This window comes from Parasteatoda tepidariorum, chromosome 1, assembly GCF_043381705.1.
Source record: "Parasteatoda tepidariorum isolate YZ-2023 chromosome 1, CAS_Ptep_4.0, whole genome shotgun sequence".
In the NCBI taxonomy this organism is placed as follows: Eukaryota; Metazoa; Arthropoda; class Arachnida; order Araneae; family Theridiidae; genus Parasteatoda; species Parasteatoda tepidariorum.
In genome coordinates, this window is record NC_092204.1 from 59,714,365 (window position 1) to 59,733,663 (window position 19,299).

At 32.0% G+C, this 19,299-nt stretch overlaps 1 protein-coding gene across 2 annotated transcripts in view; it reads right to left on the reverse strand.

The window, feature by feature from the left end:
- Positions 1-19,299, reverse strand: part of LOC107454170 (phosphatidylinositol 3-kinase 92E) — a 65,717-nt gene that overhangs the window by 23,884 nt on the left and 22,534 nt on the right. For both annotated transcript variants that reach the window (XM_043053017.2, XM_043053025.2), the window contains exons 5-9: positions 14,978-15,157; positions 11,347-11,416; positions 3,989-4,176; positions 2,674-2,886; positions 740-991 (exon numbers count right to left, since the gene is read on the reverse strand). In XM_043053017.2, the coding sequence (XP_042908951.1) occupies positions 740-991; positions 2,674-2,886; positions 3,989-4,176; positions 11,347-11,416; positions 14,978-15,157 (903 nt within the window). The remainder of the gene's footprint in view (positions 1-739; positions 992-2,673; positions 2,887-3,988; positions 4,177-11,346; positions 11,417-14,977; positions 15,158-19,299) is intronic.

The window sequence follows — 19,299 nt, forward strand, 5'->3', positions numbered from 1 at the left end:
TATGGAGAGGTGGTGAAGAACTAATGTCGCTAACAAGGGAATCATCATTCATATGAGCATCTCTATTTATTTAATGTCTTTATTATGGTTATATCTCATTTCTTTATGTCACGCTGAACAGGGACTCTGAGGTCCAGCCACCTTATAAGTCAAAAAACCAGACACGAGTCGATAAAATGTTGCGAAAATAAAGGATTGAAGGGGAAACTGCCAGAAAATAGACAGAAGATGAAAAAGTTCGGTCTAGCCTAACCCCTAAAATAAAGCAGATACCCAAAGCCCATCAAACCCCTAAAATTTCATAGCATTAAAATTATTTATTTTCAATTACCTAATCTTGACTAGTTACAATATCTAAATCATATAATAACAGATTTTTTTGCATCTACCCTCTAACCAAATCCGAAATTAATTACGATTACTAGTTATCTTAATTAGTTACAATAACAGATATTTCGATGCAGATAACTATGCGTCCGTGCACATCAAGCGAAAGAAAAAAAAATTCCGGGTCCGTCAATTATTGGCATCGGTTAGAAATGCAAACCAAGAAATTCATTCTTAGACACAATGAATTTATTTCGATCACACGGACGCAATCTACTTAAGAGAAAAGATGAATACCACACTTTTGGATGCAAACTCACTCAGAGCCATTTTATTAATTGCGTATTTACAAGAAACAAAACATGTTTTCAGTGCAATCAGCTGAGGTTTAAATATATAATTGGAAACTTACCTCACTGGTGTTAGGATATACAACTTGGAATGTGGTGTGGTATTTCTTGAATGAGAAACATAAAGCGCCTGGGCTGTTTTTTGGATTTGGATTTTGGGCAATCGTGCCAAGGGGTCTCATCATGACGGCAGAATTTTCATCTATTTCTTGGGGGTAAGACCAAGTAGATAATGTTATAGGAGTTGATTTAAGATTATCTTTGTAATCAAAAACCGTTGTGTTCACCCATGCAATAGGGCACACAAATTTGTCCTGCATTAAAAAAAAATCAATAAATATTGTATAGGTTAGCAAACAATATCTTTTTACATTACACAATCGATCAAGAGGAAAATATACTTATTAACTTTAATCGTTCTTATTTATTAGACAATAATTTTATGCGTTTTCTTTTATATTCTGAAAAACTATTTTCCTCATTAAAAATCTCCAGCGAATCTTTCCCAAACTTTCCATAAAACGGCAACACAAATATACACTGAAGAGCTATTACATTATGACCACCCTCCATCTATAACAATGGGCTCGCCCAAGTTTTCATGGTTTCTCGCCCAGGAACAATGTTTTCATGGGGCACATTAGGACCCATAATCCTCATCGAACAATCCCTGACGTCTGTAAGCTGCTTGAACATAGTTGTAGACCAGGTTCACCCATTCAACAGCTTTTCCTGCGGGGGATGGTGTTTACCAACAGGATAATGCACCATGTCATAAGAGTCGAATCGTCAAGGATTGGTACGAGGAACATTCCAGTGACTTTCAAGTCATGTCTTCAATCATGTATTCAATCATGTCAAGTCATGTCTGACCTTAATCCAATAGAGCATTTGTGGTCCTACTTAAAAAAACCAAATTCGTGCTGCTACGCTACCCCCTCGCAATGTGAGGGAATTGCAGGACCAGTTGGTGAGCGTTTGGTACCAGATATCTCAGACTACCTATCAGCACCTTGTGGAACCAATGCCACGGCTGGTGCTAGCAGTTTTGAGGGCTAAAGGTGATGGTTTTACATTTTATTAGCAGGGTGGTCATAATGTAATGGCTCTTCGGTGTATATTTCCTGTATTCCCAATATTTATGAAACCTATATAACGGCAAAATAAGTGTGTTCAATTCATAGCTACCGTCTAGAACGGTGATTAAAAAAGTTTTTTCCATCATTCATGCTTTAATATAAAAATATGAATTTTAAAGTTTTTTTATTTGTTTTAACCACCACAACTAATATAGATGCACGATATATTTGCTTTCTAAGGTTTTACGACTTAAAGTACTTATGAAGTAGTACAATCATCAGAAATTATTTCTACTTAAATTATTACCTTACTATCACTTTAAAATCTTTTTAAACGACTGTACAAAGTAGGCAGGCCTGCTAATCAAATAGTTCGTTTCAAAATAGTTGTTTGCTATACAAGAAAGATATTTACTTACCAAGGGCTGCGGTCCTCTTTATTCTCCCCAAATAACATAAATGCTTCGCAATCATCTTTGTTTCATGATCATTGTCATATACAGATGATTACTTTAAAATTAAATTATATTCATTTAGAAGAGTCTAGAATTTTGCATTTTATAAATACAGGTTTGTACTTCGGACTCTATTTAAAAAATTTTGAATTTAATAATTCTGCTCAGTTACTATCGCAACTTTATTCCAAAACTTGTTTTTTTTTAAAAAATTGTTCTTAATCGTGAAGTGAATATGCATTTCCTACGATTCTAAATCTGCAAAAGAAAGACAACAATTTACTCTCCATTGAGAAGCAACTTGGAAACCGACGGAAAACGAGTACCTCCTTAAACTCCAAAGAACTTATCATGGAACAACATCTTATACTTGATAATTTTATACCATATGTTACTAAGTTCCTCTATTATTCAATGATGTAAATTTACAACCAAAAGAAATGATGCGTTGTGTATATTTACCTGACATTTTCTAAAACGTCCATTTTTCTGGGTGGGGCTTACTTCATATATACAAAAGCATAACTTGGCCATGCGAGGTAAGTGATGCAACTCTAACTCAAAACTAAAGGTTTCATTCCAATGGTACTTTTCTTCTTCTAGACATTTTTCAGTTGAGTGGATAATACTAGTAAGACATTCGTCACTGTAGTAAATAGCACATTGCACAGCTATCTGAAAATGCATCATGGAATAAAACAGTAATTTATGCTTATAATGATAATCTTATTACGAGATCTAATGAGAACTAATGAAAAACTTTATTACTGTATGGAAAGCTCACTGTGGAAACATTTAAACACACATAATTTTCTCTTTCAAATGGAAATATATATAATAAACCATTGATATTTTAGAATTTTGTAGAATTATTTTAGAACTATTTATATATTTTGCCACAGTCAAGTGGTTCCTAAATTTCAAGGTTACAGATAGATGGTAGCTAAAATTCCACTTTCAGAAGGCTGTACGAAAAGAACCACGGTCAGAATGACATGATATATCATTTGTAGTATACATGATATATCATTTAAGTAGCATACTGTAATCAATGGGAATTATTTTTGTGACAGAAAATAAAATAAGCTGTTCGACAAATGATGCAGTATAAGTCATAAAATGCGAAAAATAGGATTGTTTTAAAAGATATACAATTTTAAAGACGCGATGTGTGTACCACACTTTACACTTGTGGGTCGGGATAGCCTGGTTGGTAAGGCGTTGAGCTTAGGTCCAAAAGGTCGTGAGTTTGATCCCCGTGCACGAAATGGTGACTGGTTCACGCTAAATTTGTTGGGGTCATAAAATACCCCAAAAAATCAATCGTCTTTAAATGAAAGGTCGAAGTAAAACAATTTAGGTATAGATAATAGAAACCTGCCATCCGGCCTATGTAAGGGTCAGGGAATTGGCCTTACATCCGAAAGGTTCTGGGTTCGAATCCCGGACAAGTCATGGATTTTTTTTTCATTCTCTGTACCATCTGTTATTACTGTGGGAGCAACGGTGGTCCACCTAATATGATGCCCCTGAAACAGTGTCCAACAAATCTGCCTTCCAGATACCTGTATGACGAAAGGTCACTACCCAAGTGGCCATTGGAGAAAAAATTATGATAGAAACCTCAATTAAAAAGACATTTTATTCGTATTTTCTTTTTTTTGGTAAAAAAATTTCTCGATGCAAGCAAATATTGTAAAGCTTTTATTTTCTAAACTCACTTTAGTTTTAAAAGGTAAGCTTATTTATATAATAAGGAAATGGAACAAAATCATACCTTGCTTTTAATATCACAGTCTAGTTTGCCAACAAAATGCAAAGTGATGGCAATGGGATCGTCAATAGTCCAGGCAGAAACGGTTACAGATTTTTTTAGCTTCTGGAAGGTGACAGAATCATTGGTAAATGAATGACTTCTTTGCCTCTCAATATAATTCTTTTCGGTTTTCACCACGCTGGCTTCCACTAAAAACATATTAAAAAATAGTTTTATCAGGTTTTGTGTTCGAAACATCGCCACAAGGAGGGCTGTAAAGGTTTGGCTTTGCAAAATAAAATAAAATAATATTTCAAAACAATTAGGGGAAAGCTGTTATCACTTGATCAGGTTATATTATTTTAAGCTATTTTCTCCGTTTACTGTTTAGTACACTTTATGAAGTTTGAACACCGATATAGTGATGGTGAGTTAGATCGGGATTAAATATATTCCCCGTATATGAACGTCTGAATTTGGAATTTTCGTCTAAATTTTCAATGAAAGCAAACTATGGATATCAATGAGACGCTGCTAATAGTGTTTTAAATGTAATTGATAATATTATAAAGCTTGTTTTTAAACTATTTTGAGTATTTAATCATATTAATAATAAGTGTTTATTTTTTTAATTGATAGCTGCCTTCAATAAGCTTCAAATGCTTCAGTTACCAGTTGTAAAATGCACTCGCTACCCAACCATAGAAATATTCTTCGAGTTAACATTTTCTGAATTAAACAAATAATATCATTGTACCTGATTGAGTATATCATCAGTAATTAAATCTAAATTATATTCTATTCTATTCTAATTTACTTTTTTTAGATCGATGTACACACATCAAAAACCTCAAAGCATTAATAATTGCTTTAAAAATGACGTAATTATGATCTTACTCCTTAGTCGCATAGGCTCATAAGATTTTTTAAGCATTTTACTCACCTGTATTTTGCTGATATTTTATTCAAATATAAAATAACTGCCTGCCTTTTCCTAGATACTGATTGGCCCAAAGAAGGCGACCGGTTTCCTTCATTGGGTGAATGACATTTATTTTTTATTTTTTTAACATAGTATTATCATGAAGTATATGCCTAGATGAGGTACTTGGTACTTTATTTACGTCGCACTAGAGCTGTACAATGGGCTATTGGCGACGGTCTGGGAAACATGCCTAAAGATGATCTGAAGACATGCCATCGCAATTGTGATCCTCTGCTGAGGGGATGGCTCCCCTGCTTTGGTAGCATTTCCCCTAAATTTAAGAACGTATTTTGGCAGCAAAAGTAGGTCCCGCAGTGGACTGATCGTTAAGACATGGTTCCCAGCAGATCACTGAAGTCAAGCATCACTGGTTGTGGTCAGTTTGCGGGTGGGTGACCACTTGGATTAGTCTGCGCAGGGACCGAGGGTGTGCGGTATTTGTCCTCGTCGTCGTGTGCAGGTCGTCGGGCTTCCGAAGCGGGGGTGCCACCCCCTCTGAATTCCGAAATTACTTTAATTCCTTTACCAAAATTCCGAAGTTACTTTAAACTGGCTCAAATCTCAATCTTTGAACACGACAATAGGTTTTTTTCCTTGTTATTTTGTTTAAAAATTTCCTTTAAATACAATTTTTCCTCCTCATAGATTTTTGTTAAAGATTCATCGCAAAGGGATGCTTTTTAAATTTTAGAACTAACTAACTCATAACTGGTATTTTAATTAACCCAATTTAAACGCTTTTGAAGACGTTTTTCGGTGTCATTTTTTAAAAAAGGAGATTTCTTCAACAATGTTTTTTATGAATTTTACAAAGTTATTAAGTATTGAAGATTTCAGTGGAAAGAATAACGTGATAGTCTGAGTATTTTCAGAGTGGAAGAAAATTTGAAGAGTATTTGGTAACAAACAATAGAAAACCATTAACCTTAACACCGTAAGGTTCGTGGTTTTAATCCTTACCTTAAGGTTAAAAACCTTTAGGTTAATGGTTAAGGTTAGATAACCTCAGAAAACCACTTTTTAGCATATAAGAACGCAAAGACGAGAACAGTTAAAATCGAATTTAGGGTATTGAGTCTATTATCGGAAACAATTAGGAACGAAACTGAGCTTTTAACACAATAAATTTAGTTCAACAAGTATGCGATGTACTCGGGGGAAGGGATGACATGAATGGGACGCAACATACTGTTTGAGTGTTGTCGCTGTATTGATTTAGATGATCGAGCGCTTGTAAACAAGACATAAACCTTATTTCTCTCTCAGCAGTAAATTTTACGTGTTTTTCTTCATTGTATGCATCTCACAAAAACAGGAAAGAATAACATATAAACCGTAAGGATAATTTTCTCAACTTCACTAAAATGTTCCTGAGTTTGTTCCCCTTCGCTAGATGTTTAGAAAATTACGATGAAGAAGACGGTAAATTCTAAAAGATTTCGTGAATCAATAGTTGCAAAAGTAATTGGATTGTCTGAAAATACAACCAAGCCTCCTTTTAGACGAAATCAGGATAATATCAAAGTTTGCAAAAATGATTTTGGTAAAAGAATTCACTAAATATTAATTGTGAAATGGACTAATAAAAAAATCAACTTTGTGTCCAAAATGTCCTAACTAATCTGAGCTTTGCATAGAGTATTTTAATGTCTTACACTCCAAATACATTTTAATAAACAATTTTTACAATAATTCTATAGCTTTATTACATTCTATGAAATATCTGGTGAAATTTTATTTTTTAAGTATTCAAATAAGCATCACCCAAATCGGGATAGTCAACGTGATTGAAAAGCATCAAAATTGTTCTTAAACTGGACATTGTTTTGGGATTTAATCACGCCAGAAAATATAAAAATATACGATTGTTCCTTAACAATGTTTTCACCAAACGTCATAGCTATCAGAATTTCCTACAAATAAATATGCTTCATTAAGTCTCAAAATATTGCATAACTGAAAGCTACTATATCGCGAATAGTAAAGCTGGATTGAATTTTTGATAAGATGAGGTAGAAAATAAGTTTTTAATTGAGAAAAGTGAGTTTTTTTTCAATCTCCTTCTACAGCATAAGTTCTAATATTGAATTTAATTGAATAAAAATAAACCATTAATTGGCTTTTGTCTTAAAATCAAATATTAAAAAAAATCAAATTAGAATTCATTATAAACAGGTTTAAATTTCTAATATAATTTTAATTGATCCCATAATAATTGACTTAGCAGTTAAGTTCAATGAATCGAAAATTACAGAAGAGGTAATGGTAAATTTTAAGCAAAGCTTTCATAGAAAATTGACATACCTGATAAGAATATTTTTAAAATAACGGAAAATACGATGTAATAGTGCCAAGAAAATCGATAAAGAATGACACGCAAGAAATATTATGTATCACATACATGCCCTTTAATTTCCCGTAGTTCAGAATACCAATCGATCAAGTTTGACAAAATGATCAATCCATATTTCCCAAAATATCGCCATGATATTAATTGTTATAAATTAACTAATTATTTTGATTGACAGTGAAAGAGGAGGAAATTTCTCTGTACGATATCAAACCATTAATTTTTCAGAAGTCTTATTTTGACAAAAATGTCTTATATTTTAATTTTAAATTGTGCATGAGTTGAACAAGAATGATCTGCCCTAATTTAACACATAATGAGACCAAACATAATTTTAAAAAAAACTAAATTTTGTTTATTGTAAATAGGTGAAAATTAAAATAAAGGAATAACAAATCATGTTCTGCGTAACTTTTTATCTTATTTTCACGTACTAAGGTTAACGATTCAAAATACGCTTTTCAAACATATTTGTGCTGCTAAAAATTTAATTATTTCTATCTAAACTTAGCTCAAAAAATTAAAAAAAGACTGGACATAAATAAATAAATATAAAATAATTGAAAATAATTGAAGCCTGTGGCAAACTATTAAGCACCCTTCTCCTCGTTAAAAGTTGTATTTTAATTAACTTATTAATTATTTCCAACAAACGATCTCCTGATATGGGTTTTTGGCGTGAGGGAGAAAAGAGGGGAGGGGGCAGAACATTGCATACTGCTGTTTAAACATATGAACTATTGTTTCGATGGCCGGGATAGCCTAGTTGGCAGGTCACTGGACTCAAGCTTCTGAGAACGGGAGTTCACTCCAGCATGCAGAAGACTCCCCATGTAGTAAATGGTGACTGGTGCATGTTAAATCTGACAGTGTCTGTAAGTCCTCCATGTTCCCATAACAAATCAAAACCTCTGGGGGTACTGAATTGGAGATTGATCACTCGGGTCAAAATTACGATCTGTGGACGAATGAATGGAAGTATGAATGGGTCAGCCCTATTAACGGTTTTGACGTGTGGGTGAGGCAGTAGTCGAATTCTTGGCCATAGATGGCGCCACTGGAAAACAAGAACAATCACCCTCCGTCCTGCCTCAATAGCCGACGACAACAACGGTATTGTTCCGATGTAGTTCTCACTCTAAATCGAATGACGCCCATTTTGAGACGATAGGACTATTGGTTTCGAAGTTAAAGAAATTTTTAAATTTTTTTTTTTTGGAAGTTAAGAGGATACCTATTTATGCATTATCTAAACAAGTGAAACACCGTTACTATGTCTTTTTTCGCGTTGCGTCGAATGAGACCCATCATTCAATAAAACGAAAAAACGCAAATGCTTTTCAATTTCAAAAATAGTGGTTTTTCTTCATTCTTTCCTTATGAGCCATTTTCATGATGAATAATAGTTAACTTTATAGTCACCATTATGTGTCACGCACTCGAAATAGCTATAAAATAGCAATTGACTGAAATTTTAGGATGCGCTTATCAAAAATATTCAATTGCAACATGCTAGAAAAGGTAGAGTGTTGAATTCCTTATGAAAATCGGAACAATCTTTTTTTATTCTGTGTTCGAATCACGAACATCTTTTTATATCTTTGATAATTACCTGCTGTCACAGCCGCGGTGGCTCAGAGGAATCGAAAACTCGCCTCCCATTTGAGTGACTCAGGTTCGAATCCCAGCGACGGCTAATCGATATGAATTCTGCTCTTTAAAATAAATATTAAAATTACCTGCTGACGTGTAGAAGTGGTTCACTTAACCAAGAAAAATAATCTCTGTATCTTTCTGTTTACAGTTAAAATTTATATTCTAAAGTGACAAGATGTTAAACTATAAGTATTTTATTTCCCGAAACGACTGAGTAGTAAATTAATGATTTTCGAATATCTAAAGAAAGGCAGTTTGCAGTCAGACTGGCATCTAAAAATTAAATATCGATATTCATATTTGAAGGTTCTTTTCTTCTGTGACGTCCGTCGAGTCTTGGAACAAAGCCTAAAACTTATCTCCACATCGCTGAGGAATTATACGCGTAGATTGTCAAGTAGTACTTATGAAGGGGAAAATAATGGCCTCTCTCGGGATAATGTCTGGTGTTTCAACGATGTCACTTCTCGCTTCTGGAATTAATGTGCTTCCAAAGGATTAAGGCTCTCGCAGCTTTATTACTTTTTTTCCCCTTGTGGTTTTTCTCGCACCATTACATGAATTATTTCATCATAAGCTTCATTTGAATATGGTTTTCAGAGATTTACAATTAAGAAACTGTTCTATGCAAGGTATGTAGTTATAAAATGGCTTTAAAGTGCTTATAGTAACTGTTCTATGCGAAGTATGTAGTTATAAAATGGCTTTAAAGTGCTTATAGTAACTGTTCTATGCAAGGTATGTAGTTATAAAATGGCTTTCAAGTGCTTATAGTAACTATTCTATGCAAGGTATGTAGTTATAAAATGGCTTTCAAGTGCTTATAGTAACTGTTCTATGCAAGATATGTAGTTATAAAATGGCTTTCAAGTGCTTATAGTAACTGTTCTATTCAAGGTATGTAGTTATAAAATGGCTTTCAAGTGCTTATAGTAACTGTTCTATGCAAGGTATGAAGTTATAAAATGGCTTTCAAGTGCTTATAGTAACTGTTCAAAATGATTTTTTTTAAAAAGAAGAATTTTATTATTAATCCTTACAGAAGGAATTGAAAATTTCAGTCAGACAGGACAATAGCAAGTGTGTGACCTTAGACAGTACCCAAATGAAATGAACTATTTTAGGCCTTTCTTGTTTAAAGAATATTGCCCGCTAAACATTTAATTGTAGCTGGTACTACATTTCTTGTAGTTTGTAACGTTTGTTGAATTATTATTACCAGACTGCCTACACTGCAATGGAAATCGTTAATGAAAATTATATGATTAATACTTTTGTGTTAGGATTTGGAAACAAAATTTCCTCATAAGAGAGACTGTTTTTCTATATCCATATACTAATGATCCGCCGTTTGCTCGTTTATTGAGACAAAAAAAGTTTCTCGTGGGCTCGGATTCAAGATAAAATTTAATACACTTTTTTTCGATTTTTAAACAAACGTTTGATTGGTTTGCCTTGCCATTGTAAATAAAAAAAAAGCTAGATATGTCCTATTATAATACCCTGTGCATAACGCAACATAAGCAATAGGAAAATTTATGGCAATTAAACAAGACATGTTTCATCACTATGCGTATATAACTTAGCATAATAGGAAAATTATAACAATCAAATTAAGAATGTTCTATAAACTTATCAAACCTTGTAACTTATCAAAAACTGTAGGAAAATTTATGGAAATCAAATTAAATATGCCCTACTAGTATACCCTATATATACCTTAAAATAAACAATGGAAAAAACTAGGGCAATCAAACTAAGCATGTGCTTCTACGATACTCTGTATAGATCTTAAAATAAACAAAAGCTAAAATTATGGTATTCAAAATAGGTCCTATCATGATACCCTGTAACTAAGCAAAACCAACAGGAAAAATTATGACAATCAAACTAAACATGTCCCTTTATGATACTCTGTATGTACTCTGAAATAAACGATAGGAAAAATCATGGTATTCAAAAGAAACACCTCCTTGCACGATACTCTGTATAGATCTTAGAATAAACAACAGAGAAAATTATGGCAATCTAACTAAATATCTCCTACCACGATACCCTGCTTGTAACTTAGAAGACGCTGTATAATGCAATAAGTGTCGGAAATACAACCGTAACCGAACAGAACTTTCCTAACGCATGCGCTAACGCGCAGTTGTTGTTTAAACTCATTAAAAGAAGCATGTCAGTTATCTACTAGTGGCATATTTTGTAATTTACTTATGTTATTAAATGTATACATGTTTTTCAGATCATTTATTATTTGTTAAGAAATCTTTTACAGACCCCGGCGTCAAAAAAAAACCCAAGAAAGGGGTAAGTTTACCCTTTATATATCATTTTAAACTATTATTTCGAAAGCAAAAATAAGAAAGTCAAAATTTTACTTACACAGTACCTTGTCCCGTGATACAAGGACCAATTCTGGAGTCTTGTCAGATGATATGCATTCTCTTATGTACTAAAAGTGAAAAAAATCGATATCGTAAATATACTGCTACAAATCCAACTAAATAAAATATTCTACAACTTTTTTTCTTGCAGTTATCTTTTATATTCTTGTATATTAAATTATTGAGTCATGATCTCTCAGTGAAGTTGCTGAGCTGTCATTGTAAAGGCCTGAGGTTCGATCCTCAAAGACGGCTTGAAGCACACACAGTTTTAGATCAATGGACGTCACTTTGTCTGGGAAGAAATGCGGCATTGGTGCGGACCCTATTTTCATTATCATGCCGTTGGTCACGATGTGGAGCCTTAATCTACAAAACCTTCTTGCCCATGACAGTTTTTGAGAGAATCCTTCTCTTAAATTAAATAATTTCTAATTTTGAATAAAAGTATGCAAAAACCCAGTAAATTGTGTTTTTCCAGAATAAAATAAAATAATATATCGGAAATTCAATTTAGTTTTCTATCAGCGCTGCTGTTCATCCTGTCACATGACTGATTTAGAATTGTACACTCTTTTTGAAATTCAGCTAAAAGTTCAGACTATGTCCATTCATAAGGCTTCTTGTCTAGTTCACAGGTAGAAACACTTAAAATAGTACAAAAAGCGAAGCCTTTTTTTGCACTAGTTTGTAAGTTTGTACTAGATGTCCAGAAAAACTACTAAATAAAATATACTGAAATATACTGAAGCTAGAAAAGCTTCAGTGCTGAGGGCGTTTGTAAGTTTTTAAAAATTATCATCAAAATTTTGTGTTAGAAAAAAAAACTAACATCGAAGCTATGTTTTAGCAGAATTATTATATAAGTTATATTTTAGGTAAAATATCAATAGAGTTATGTGCAAAAAAATGTAATTGAAATACTAGAAACTTAATTCGTGATTTAGGAATGGAAAATTAAGAATCTCGGGAAAATGTTTGGGGACAACAACGTAAAATAGTAATGACGTTTGAAAAAAAATAGTTTAAGGTTTCATTAAAAAATTGGAAGAAAAAAAATGTCCCTTCTGAAGATTTAGTCTTTAAATCTAGCACTTAGATCACTTATCAAACAGAAAGTATGTTGTTAACGCATGATGAAATTTCACGTAAACTGGTTTACTAGTATGCTAGATAATTTAAATAATTTATTTGCTAGATGTTAGTTTCTTAAGTTCTCTTATTGAATGTCATTTTCAGCATCTTATTAGTTAGTCTAGGCCTAAGAACATTACATTTATAAAAATCAATTTATGACTAATTTTGTACTATTTTCCCTAGTCAAAAATTCCCCTATTCAAGAAATATAGCAAGATGTCATGTGGAGACTGTACGCTTGCCATCTGACAAACTGGCATCTGACATTGTAAGCAAGTATCTGGCTGTGGAATTTTTAGGATTTACAACTGCATATTTTTGAACTTATTTTCTTTTATGCAAAAAATACAATGGTTTTTTACAGCAAAGAAACATAACTACAAACAACTGATCTATAATTCCAAGAAATAGTGATTATTATTAATTATATGATCAATAACAACAAGAAAAAGAAAAGATAATGATTAGGCTTATAAATAATTACTAATTACAAAGCATGTTTATTGTTAAATTGGTTACGTGTCATTGCGATATAAAATATTTAAAATTTTGTCAAAAATCTTTTGTCTCGACATAAAACTATATTGCTTGGTTTATTTGGTTGCTTGGTTTATATTTTAAACTTTACAGTATGACATAAAAGTGAAATTAGATCGGCATTGTTAGTTTCATTAAATATGCAACTCAGACATCACAATGACAAGTAATCAATTTAGTTGTACTCTTGGCTTATAATTAAATGATTACTTGTAGTTAGAGAACATAGGATTGTTTTGTAATCATGATTTCATCTCTCAAAAAGAAATTACGATTGCTTGTAATTATTATCACAAGTAGTAGAAGCATTGTAATTGATTGCCCTTCTCCTGATATAGTAAAATACTGAAAACATGATTTTATTTTATTTTATAACAGTTGTTGAACAACCGACCCAATTTTGAGTTTACGACTACCAATGTTCAACTCCGTAGCCTTGTTATTTTGAGCCCAATCGAGAAGACAAGGGAACTCCAGGATCAAGTATCACGAAAAATTTTGCTTTCGCTGAGCTTTTTTTTGATGGAACTAACCTGCTTTTGCGTTACATAAAGAGAAAAATCACAAAAACCTCCCACGATTAATCTGACGACAAGGGGACTCTAACTCATGATTCGTCTACCACTGATGATATTTTAAGTCAGCACTGTGGTCGGTGCAACCGAATGCGGATTCGTATCGACCAGCCATAGCTGGGAGTCGAATCCAGTTTAAATCATTAAGAGGAGAACGCTATATCCCTTGAGCCACTACTGCTCCTGAAAATATGATTAATTGTAATCTCATGTATAGTAATTGTGAAGCTATGATTACGAGTAATTGATTACTTGTAATGATCTAACTGGTTTAGCCTATTGGCTAGATCAGTTTCAGGAGTCGGTATACGTTCAGAAAATACAAAACATGACTGGTTCTTTGTTTTAAACTGTCATTCCCGAATCCAAGGCAGGAGGGGAGATGATTGGATGTGGAATTCGAGATATTACTTTTTCTACCAATAGGAAAGATTTTGTTCAAGGAAAAAGGGAGATTTTGCAGCTTCTGTTCGTCTAGTGGCACGTTTGTCAGAGTAAGGTAGAAGACTGACTTCGGTCTGGTTGGTTGATTCTAATGCCACTTGCCCCACAGGCAAGCCTGCTTGGTGAAACCGAGCAAATAAGGAAGAGAGTGCGATCTTTGTTTTTCAGTGGCGCCATCTATGGCCAAGAATTCGACTTCAGCCACATCATACGTCACACCTGTTTATAAGGCGGACCCATTCATACATCCATTCATTCATCCACAGATCGTAATTTTGACCTGAATCAGAGAAAGATCGATCTCCAATCCAGTAACCCCAGAGGTATTGATTTGTTATGGGAACATGGAGGACTTTTGAAAGTCGACAGAATTCTAACGTGCATCAGTCACCAACTACACGGGAAGTCTTCGGCCTAATTTCGCTTTAATTTCACCTATAAGTTTTACCTGGGTACAATGGAATGGCTTTTATGCCTAAGAGGGCCCTACCAGGAGAATAACTCCAGACGTACATCATCCATTGTACCCAATGTCACCCCCTCGCCATTTTGAGGCAACTCGTAGGACTATAAGAACCGCGATGGCTCAGTGGTTAAGGCGCAGAACCATCATTATGAAGAACTGGGGCTCAATCTCCAGTGGCTGCTTGAATCTCACCCAGTTTCAGATCTATGGGTACCAGAACGTCCTGTGCGTAGTGCTGACCACACTGCCACAATCATGCCGTTGGTCATGAAATTATGGACCCACTTACAACGGGCTGCTGAGGGAATGCTTTTAGTAAGAATATAAACTTCAACTTACGAGTAACAATTCTTATTTATAACCAATGATTTAGAATGATAATAAATGATTTAAAGGAGTAATAATTGCAAATCTTCGATTTTTGCTCTTCTACATTAATATTATAATTGTAAAATCTTCAAAATATTTACCCGGTATTGTGAGAGTGGGCATATTCCAATGAGATATTCTTCTAACCCACATACCTTCAGAACGTGACTTTGAGTGATATGATTGTCATACAGTCCAATGCTTGGTCCTTTCTTCTGTAAGACAAGATCTAAAAGCTCCTCTGGTTTCAAACTTGGTGAAACCGAGATTTTGAAAGTAGACTGTAAGGAAAAAAAATTGTATTTGAATAGAGCGTTTTGAAAATTTGGTAGGTTGTCCCTCTATAAGATTTGTGATAAAAATTTAGTTATAATTGTTATAGTTCGAATCGTAAAATAAATAGTTACGCATAGTGATTAAAACAGTTGAATGGTATGATAAAATGCATCTAATTGTATAGAACATCTTACATTAATTGGCTATCTTTCGTAACGACAAATATAACAAAATATAAAAAATTTTGCTTAGTTTCTTCAAATGAATAATTCTAAATGGCTTGTTACAATAGCTACACAGTAATTATAAATTGCTACCAGGTGTCTCAAAAGTAATTGATGATTTGAAAAATCAAATAAATAAAAACAGGAGGAGATAGCAATGTACGATATGATATGTTCTATTTCGGAAACAAGTTATTTATTCTCATCAAATTACAAAATTAGTTAAAAATTTCAACAATAGATGGTACTGGGAAGAGACAGGAAAATTTTTAAAACAATATCTTCTATTTCTTTTAATGTTCCAGATCATTCGAAATTAATAATAATTTCATAACCATTCGAATAAATTTCAGTGGTCCAGACTTTTAACCTCCAAGCATAAGGCTTAGTGATTGTGAAATTTCTTGAAGGAAAAACTTTTAAGCATTTCCTGACAAAACCTTTAAACCCTTATTACTTGAAAATTTTTTATCTGAGAAACATAGACTGAAGGAAGTAGTTCCGGAAAAAAAGTGGAAAAAAAGAATCTAGCATTTCTCTGACCCAATATTGTTTTTATAAGAATATTGTTTTTATAAGAATCCTTCATTTTCAATGAAACTACAAAAAAACCCCCTTATTTGAACAAAATTACTTAAAATTTCTTCAAATTACATAGCATAGTTCAAATTACAATTATTACGTAGCTTCATAAATGGTTTCTTTTTCTTCTAATGATTATCTATTAAGATTTTATGAGAAAAAAACTAGAACTTCGCAAGTTCTTAATATAAATCTAATTTATGAAATTTATAAATAATAATTATAAAATTTTTTTAAAACTCTTTTCAGATTTTTTAAAAGCATTTTAGCTTCAGAAAAGATAACAATTCCAGAAGCTATCTTTAACAGTTTTCAATCGAAAACGCCTGGTGGTCATAATTACCCCCATTATTTTGGGTAACTTTACCCACTTGGTTTTTAAATTTTTACTGAAAGAGAAAGCCGTAAAGATATATTTAAATAAAACAAAATGTCTGTATGTAATAGCACTTATAATATTTAAGGATTTATAAATATTATTTAACATGTATAATTAATTAATTAATTTACCCTAATTATACTAATTAATTTACACTAATTTACTAATTAATAATTAATTAATTTACACTAATTTTCTAATTAATAATTAATTAATTTACACTAATTAATTTACACTAATTTTCTAATTAATAATTAATTAATTTACACTAATTTTCTAATTAATAATCAATTATTATAATTAATGTTACCATTTAATTTAATTGATTAAATGGTAACATTTTAGAATGTGTGCTATTTTATGTAAATATTATTAATAAAAGAGTTATTTTGAGGAACGAAGAGAATGATATAGAAATAAAACATAATTGTTCTTAGTTCAACAACCTTCATAAAGTACATTTTTAGTTGTATATAAATAAGTAATAAATAGTTACTTTTATCCATGTTTTATGATCTTCAATTATCCACTTGAACACAAGAACTGTTTACTGATTTTATATGAAACGCATTTTATCCAGAAACATGAAGTTGTGGAACAATTTATGATGAAGAGCGATATCTGTAAATTCATACCCCTCGAGAGTGTAATAGACATCTTTCATTCTTTATTTTATCAAAGAATCCGAGCTTCAACATTTAACAAAATCCAGAAAAACCACTTGAACTTCCGAAGTGGCCTCTTGTACAAGTTTATATCATAGTTGAGTGAATTATCAAAGAAAAGAAACTATTCTTTGGAGAATTGAGCTTGAGTCAAAGATGTATTTTAGGAGGAAGCATTTTTTTTAAAAAATGTGTTCTGTTGATTTATTTATGTGCTTAAATAACAAAAAGTTAAAGATCTTGGTACGTTATTATCTGATGTTATTTTTTTATTGGGGTATTTTTTTTAATTTTCTAAAACATCAAATCGAATATTAATAATAAACTAAAACTATGTAATTTTAAAATAAGTTAAACAATTTGCTACATGTTTAAACTCAAGGTGCGCCATAATCACCAAATTCAAAATATCTTTTTAGAGTCCATGTCAAGTATATATATATATATGAAGTAGGGGTTTCAAATTGAGATTTAAGTCAGGATAAAACAATAGGATTTCAAAGTTTGACTAATTGAGAAAAGAGGGATTAAAAAAGTCAAAACCCATTTGATTGTTCAAGGACGTGAAGAGGCGCTCACAAGCGATTGTTTTAAAAGCATTCAAATTTCAACTGGAAATCAAAAAACGTTTTTATATTATTTTCACTAGTTTTTTTTAATAGTGATTTCAGCCAGATTTTAAAAGTTCTTCTATTTTTCATTTAAATATTAACGTGCGTCCCCAATATGAACGCTTATTTTTACTTTAGTTTTGACGATTCTAAAAACATATATCAAGAGTGGTGATTTCGGAACATCTTGTATTTTAATATAAGAAATAATTAATCATATACATATATATATATAAATCATTATTAATCGTATATATAATAAAATAATAAATCTACGAGTAAGCTTGTCTTTCGAGTTTTTGGAAACAGAGTCACAGTTACGTACTTACGGTTATAGGCTACAATTACATAGTTTTACAGCTATAGTTAGTTTACAGCTACGCAATACAGCTACACAAAAAAAGGTGGCTCTGAACCCAACATTGGTTATCTCTACAGCCAGTTTTCGACACTTTTGATTCGAAACATTTTAGATATTCTTTAATATTCGCGTTCATATATATATTAATACAAGAACAATCAATTATAAACAATTATTTCAGGCATTTTTAAGTAGTTTTGACATTCTTTGTTTTCGTGTTAACCGCATATATATTCTAATAATAAGCAACAAAAATTTACTTAAACATTGATACTTAACCAAGGGTAATAAAAATGCTAAAAATTTAAAACTATTTCACAATAAAATGTCTTTTGCAAAAAATTTGCAAAATAATTCTTAAAAACTTAATTAAATCTTCAAATCTTAAATTGTGAGTTAACGTAAAAAAGTCTTCTTTTTGGTACTTAAATAAAGTACTCTTTTATTCAAATGCTGGCAAAATTTAATCTCAACTCCCCAAACCATTACGCGGACTCTCATAAAAAAAATCAGATTTTAATTTGTAAAAAAAAAAAAAAATCCTAAATAATAATCCAAATCACTTCCAGAGCTCTTGGTCAATTAAAAACTTGCACACTCATAAAATTCCGCCTACTCGATTGTAATTAAGATTAATTAAAATTCATCTAGAGAGATGAACAAACACTTAAAAAAGAAGTTTAAAAACAGAACACCTCGTCCGTCATAAGAATTATAATGATTTTGTCACGATCTCCGCCACTGAGAAAATCATTTTCAGTCCCATAAAACGACACTTGAGGTTTCTTTTAATCTGATGTTCAGTAAGTTCAAAAATTGCTCTCAATTTAAACTTAATGACAAATTTTTTTTTAAAGTAACATTCATGGAGTGTGATTGTTTTGCAAATATTTGCCGTGATAATCAAGCGCAAAATCAATATTTGCAAACGACCAGATGGAACTTGAGTTTAATCGTGTTTTTTTGTTCTCTGCTTATCTTTCGTACCTACCTACGCATGATTTAAAAGCGGGTTGACTTAATACAATAACTTTAAAAGAGTGATTATTCTTTCAAAATGTTTCCAGGTTAATATTTCGGAGCTTTTACTATCATTACATCAGTTGGGAAAATTTAAATAGAACCAGTAGAATGTGGAATGCAGTGGTTTTTTTTACCCGCAATTTCTTTTTAACATAGAAAATTAATTAGTTCATACTGATTTGATAATTAATTTTTCGAAAAGTTCAGTATGTTTGTTAATTTCAAGTGGTACAAGACGCAGAAAAGACTTTCTGTGTTGACAAAAGGAGGAATTAATTAATAACATTATTTAACTAAGATGT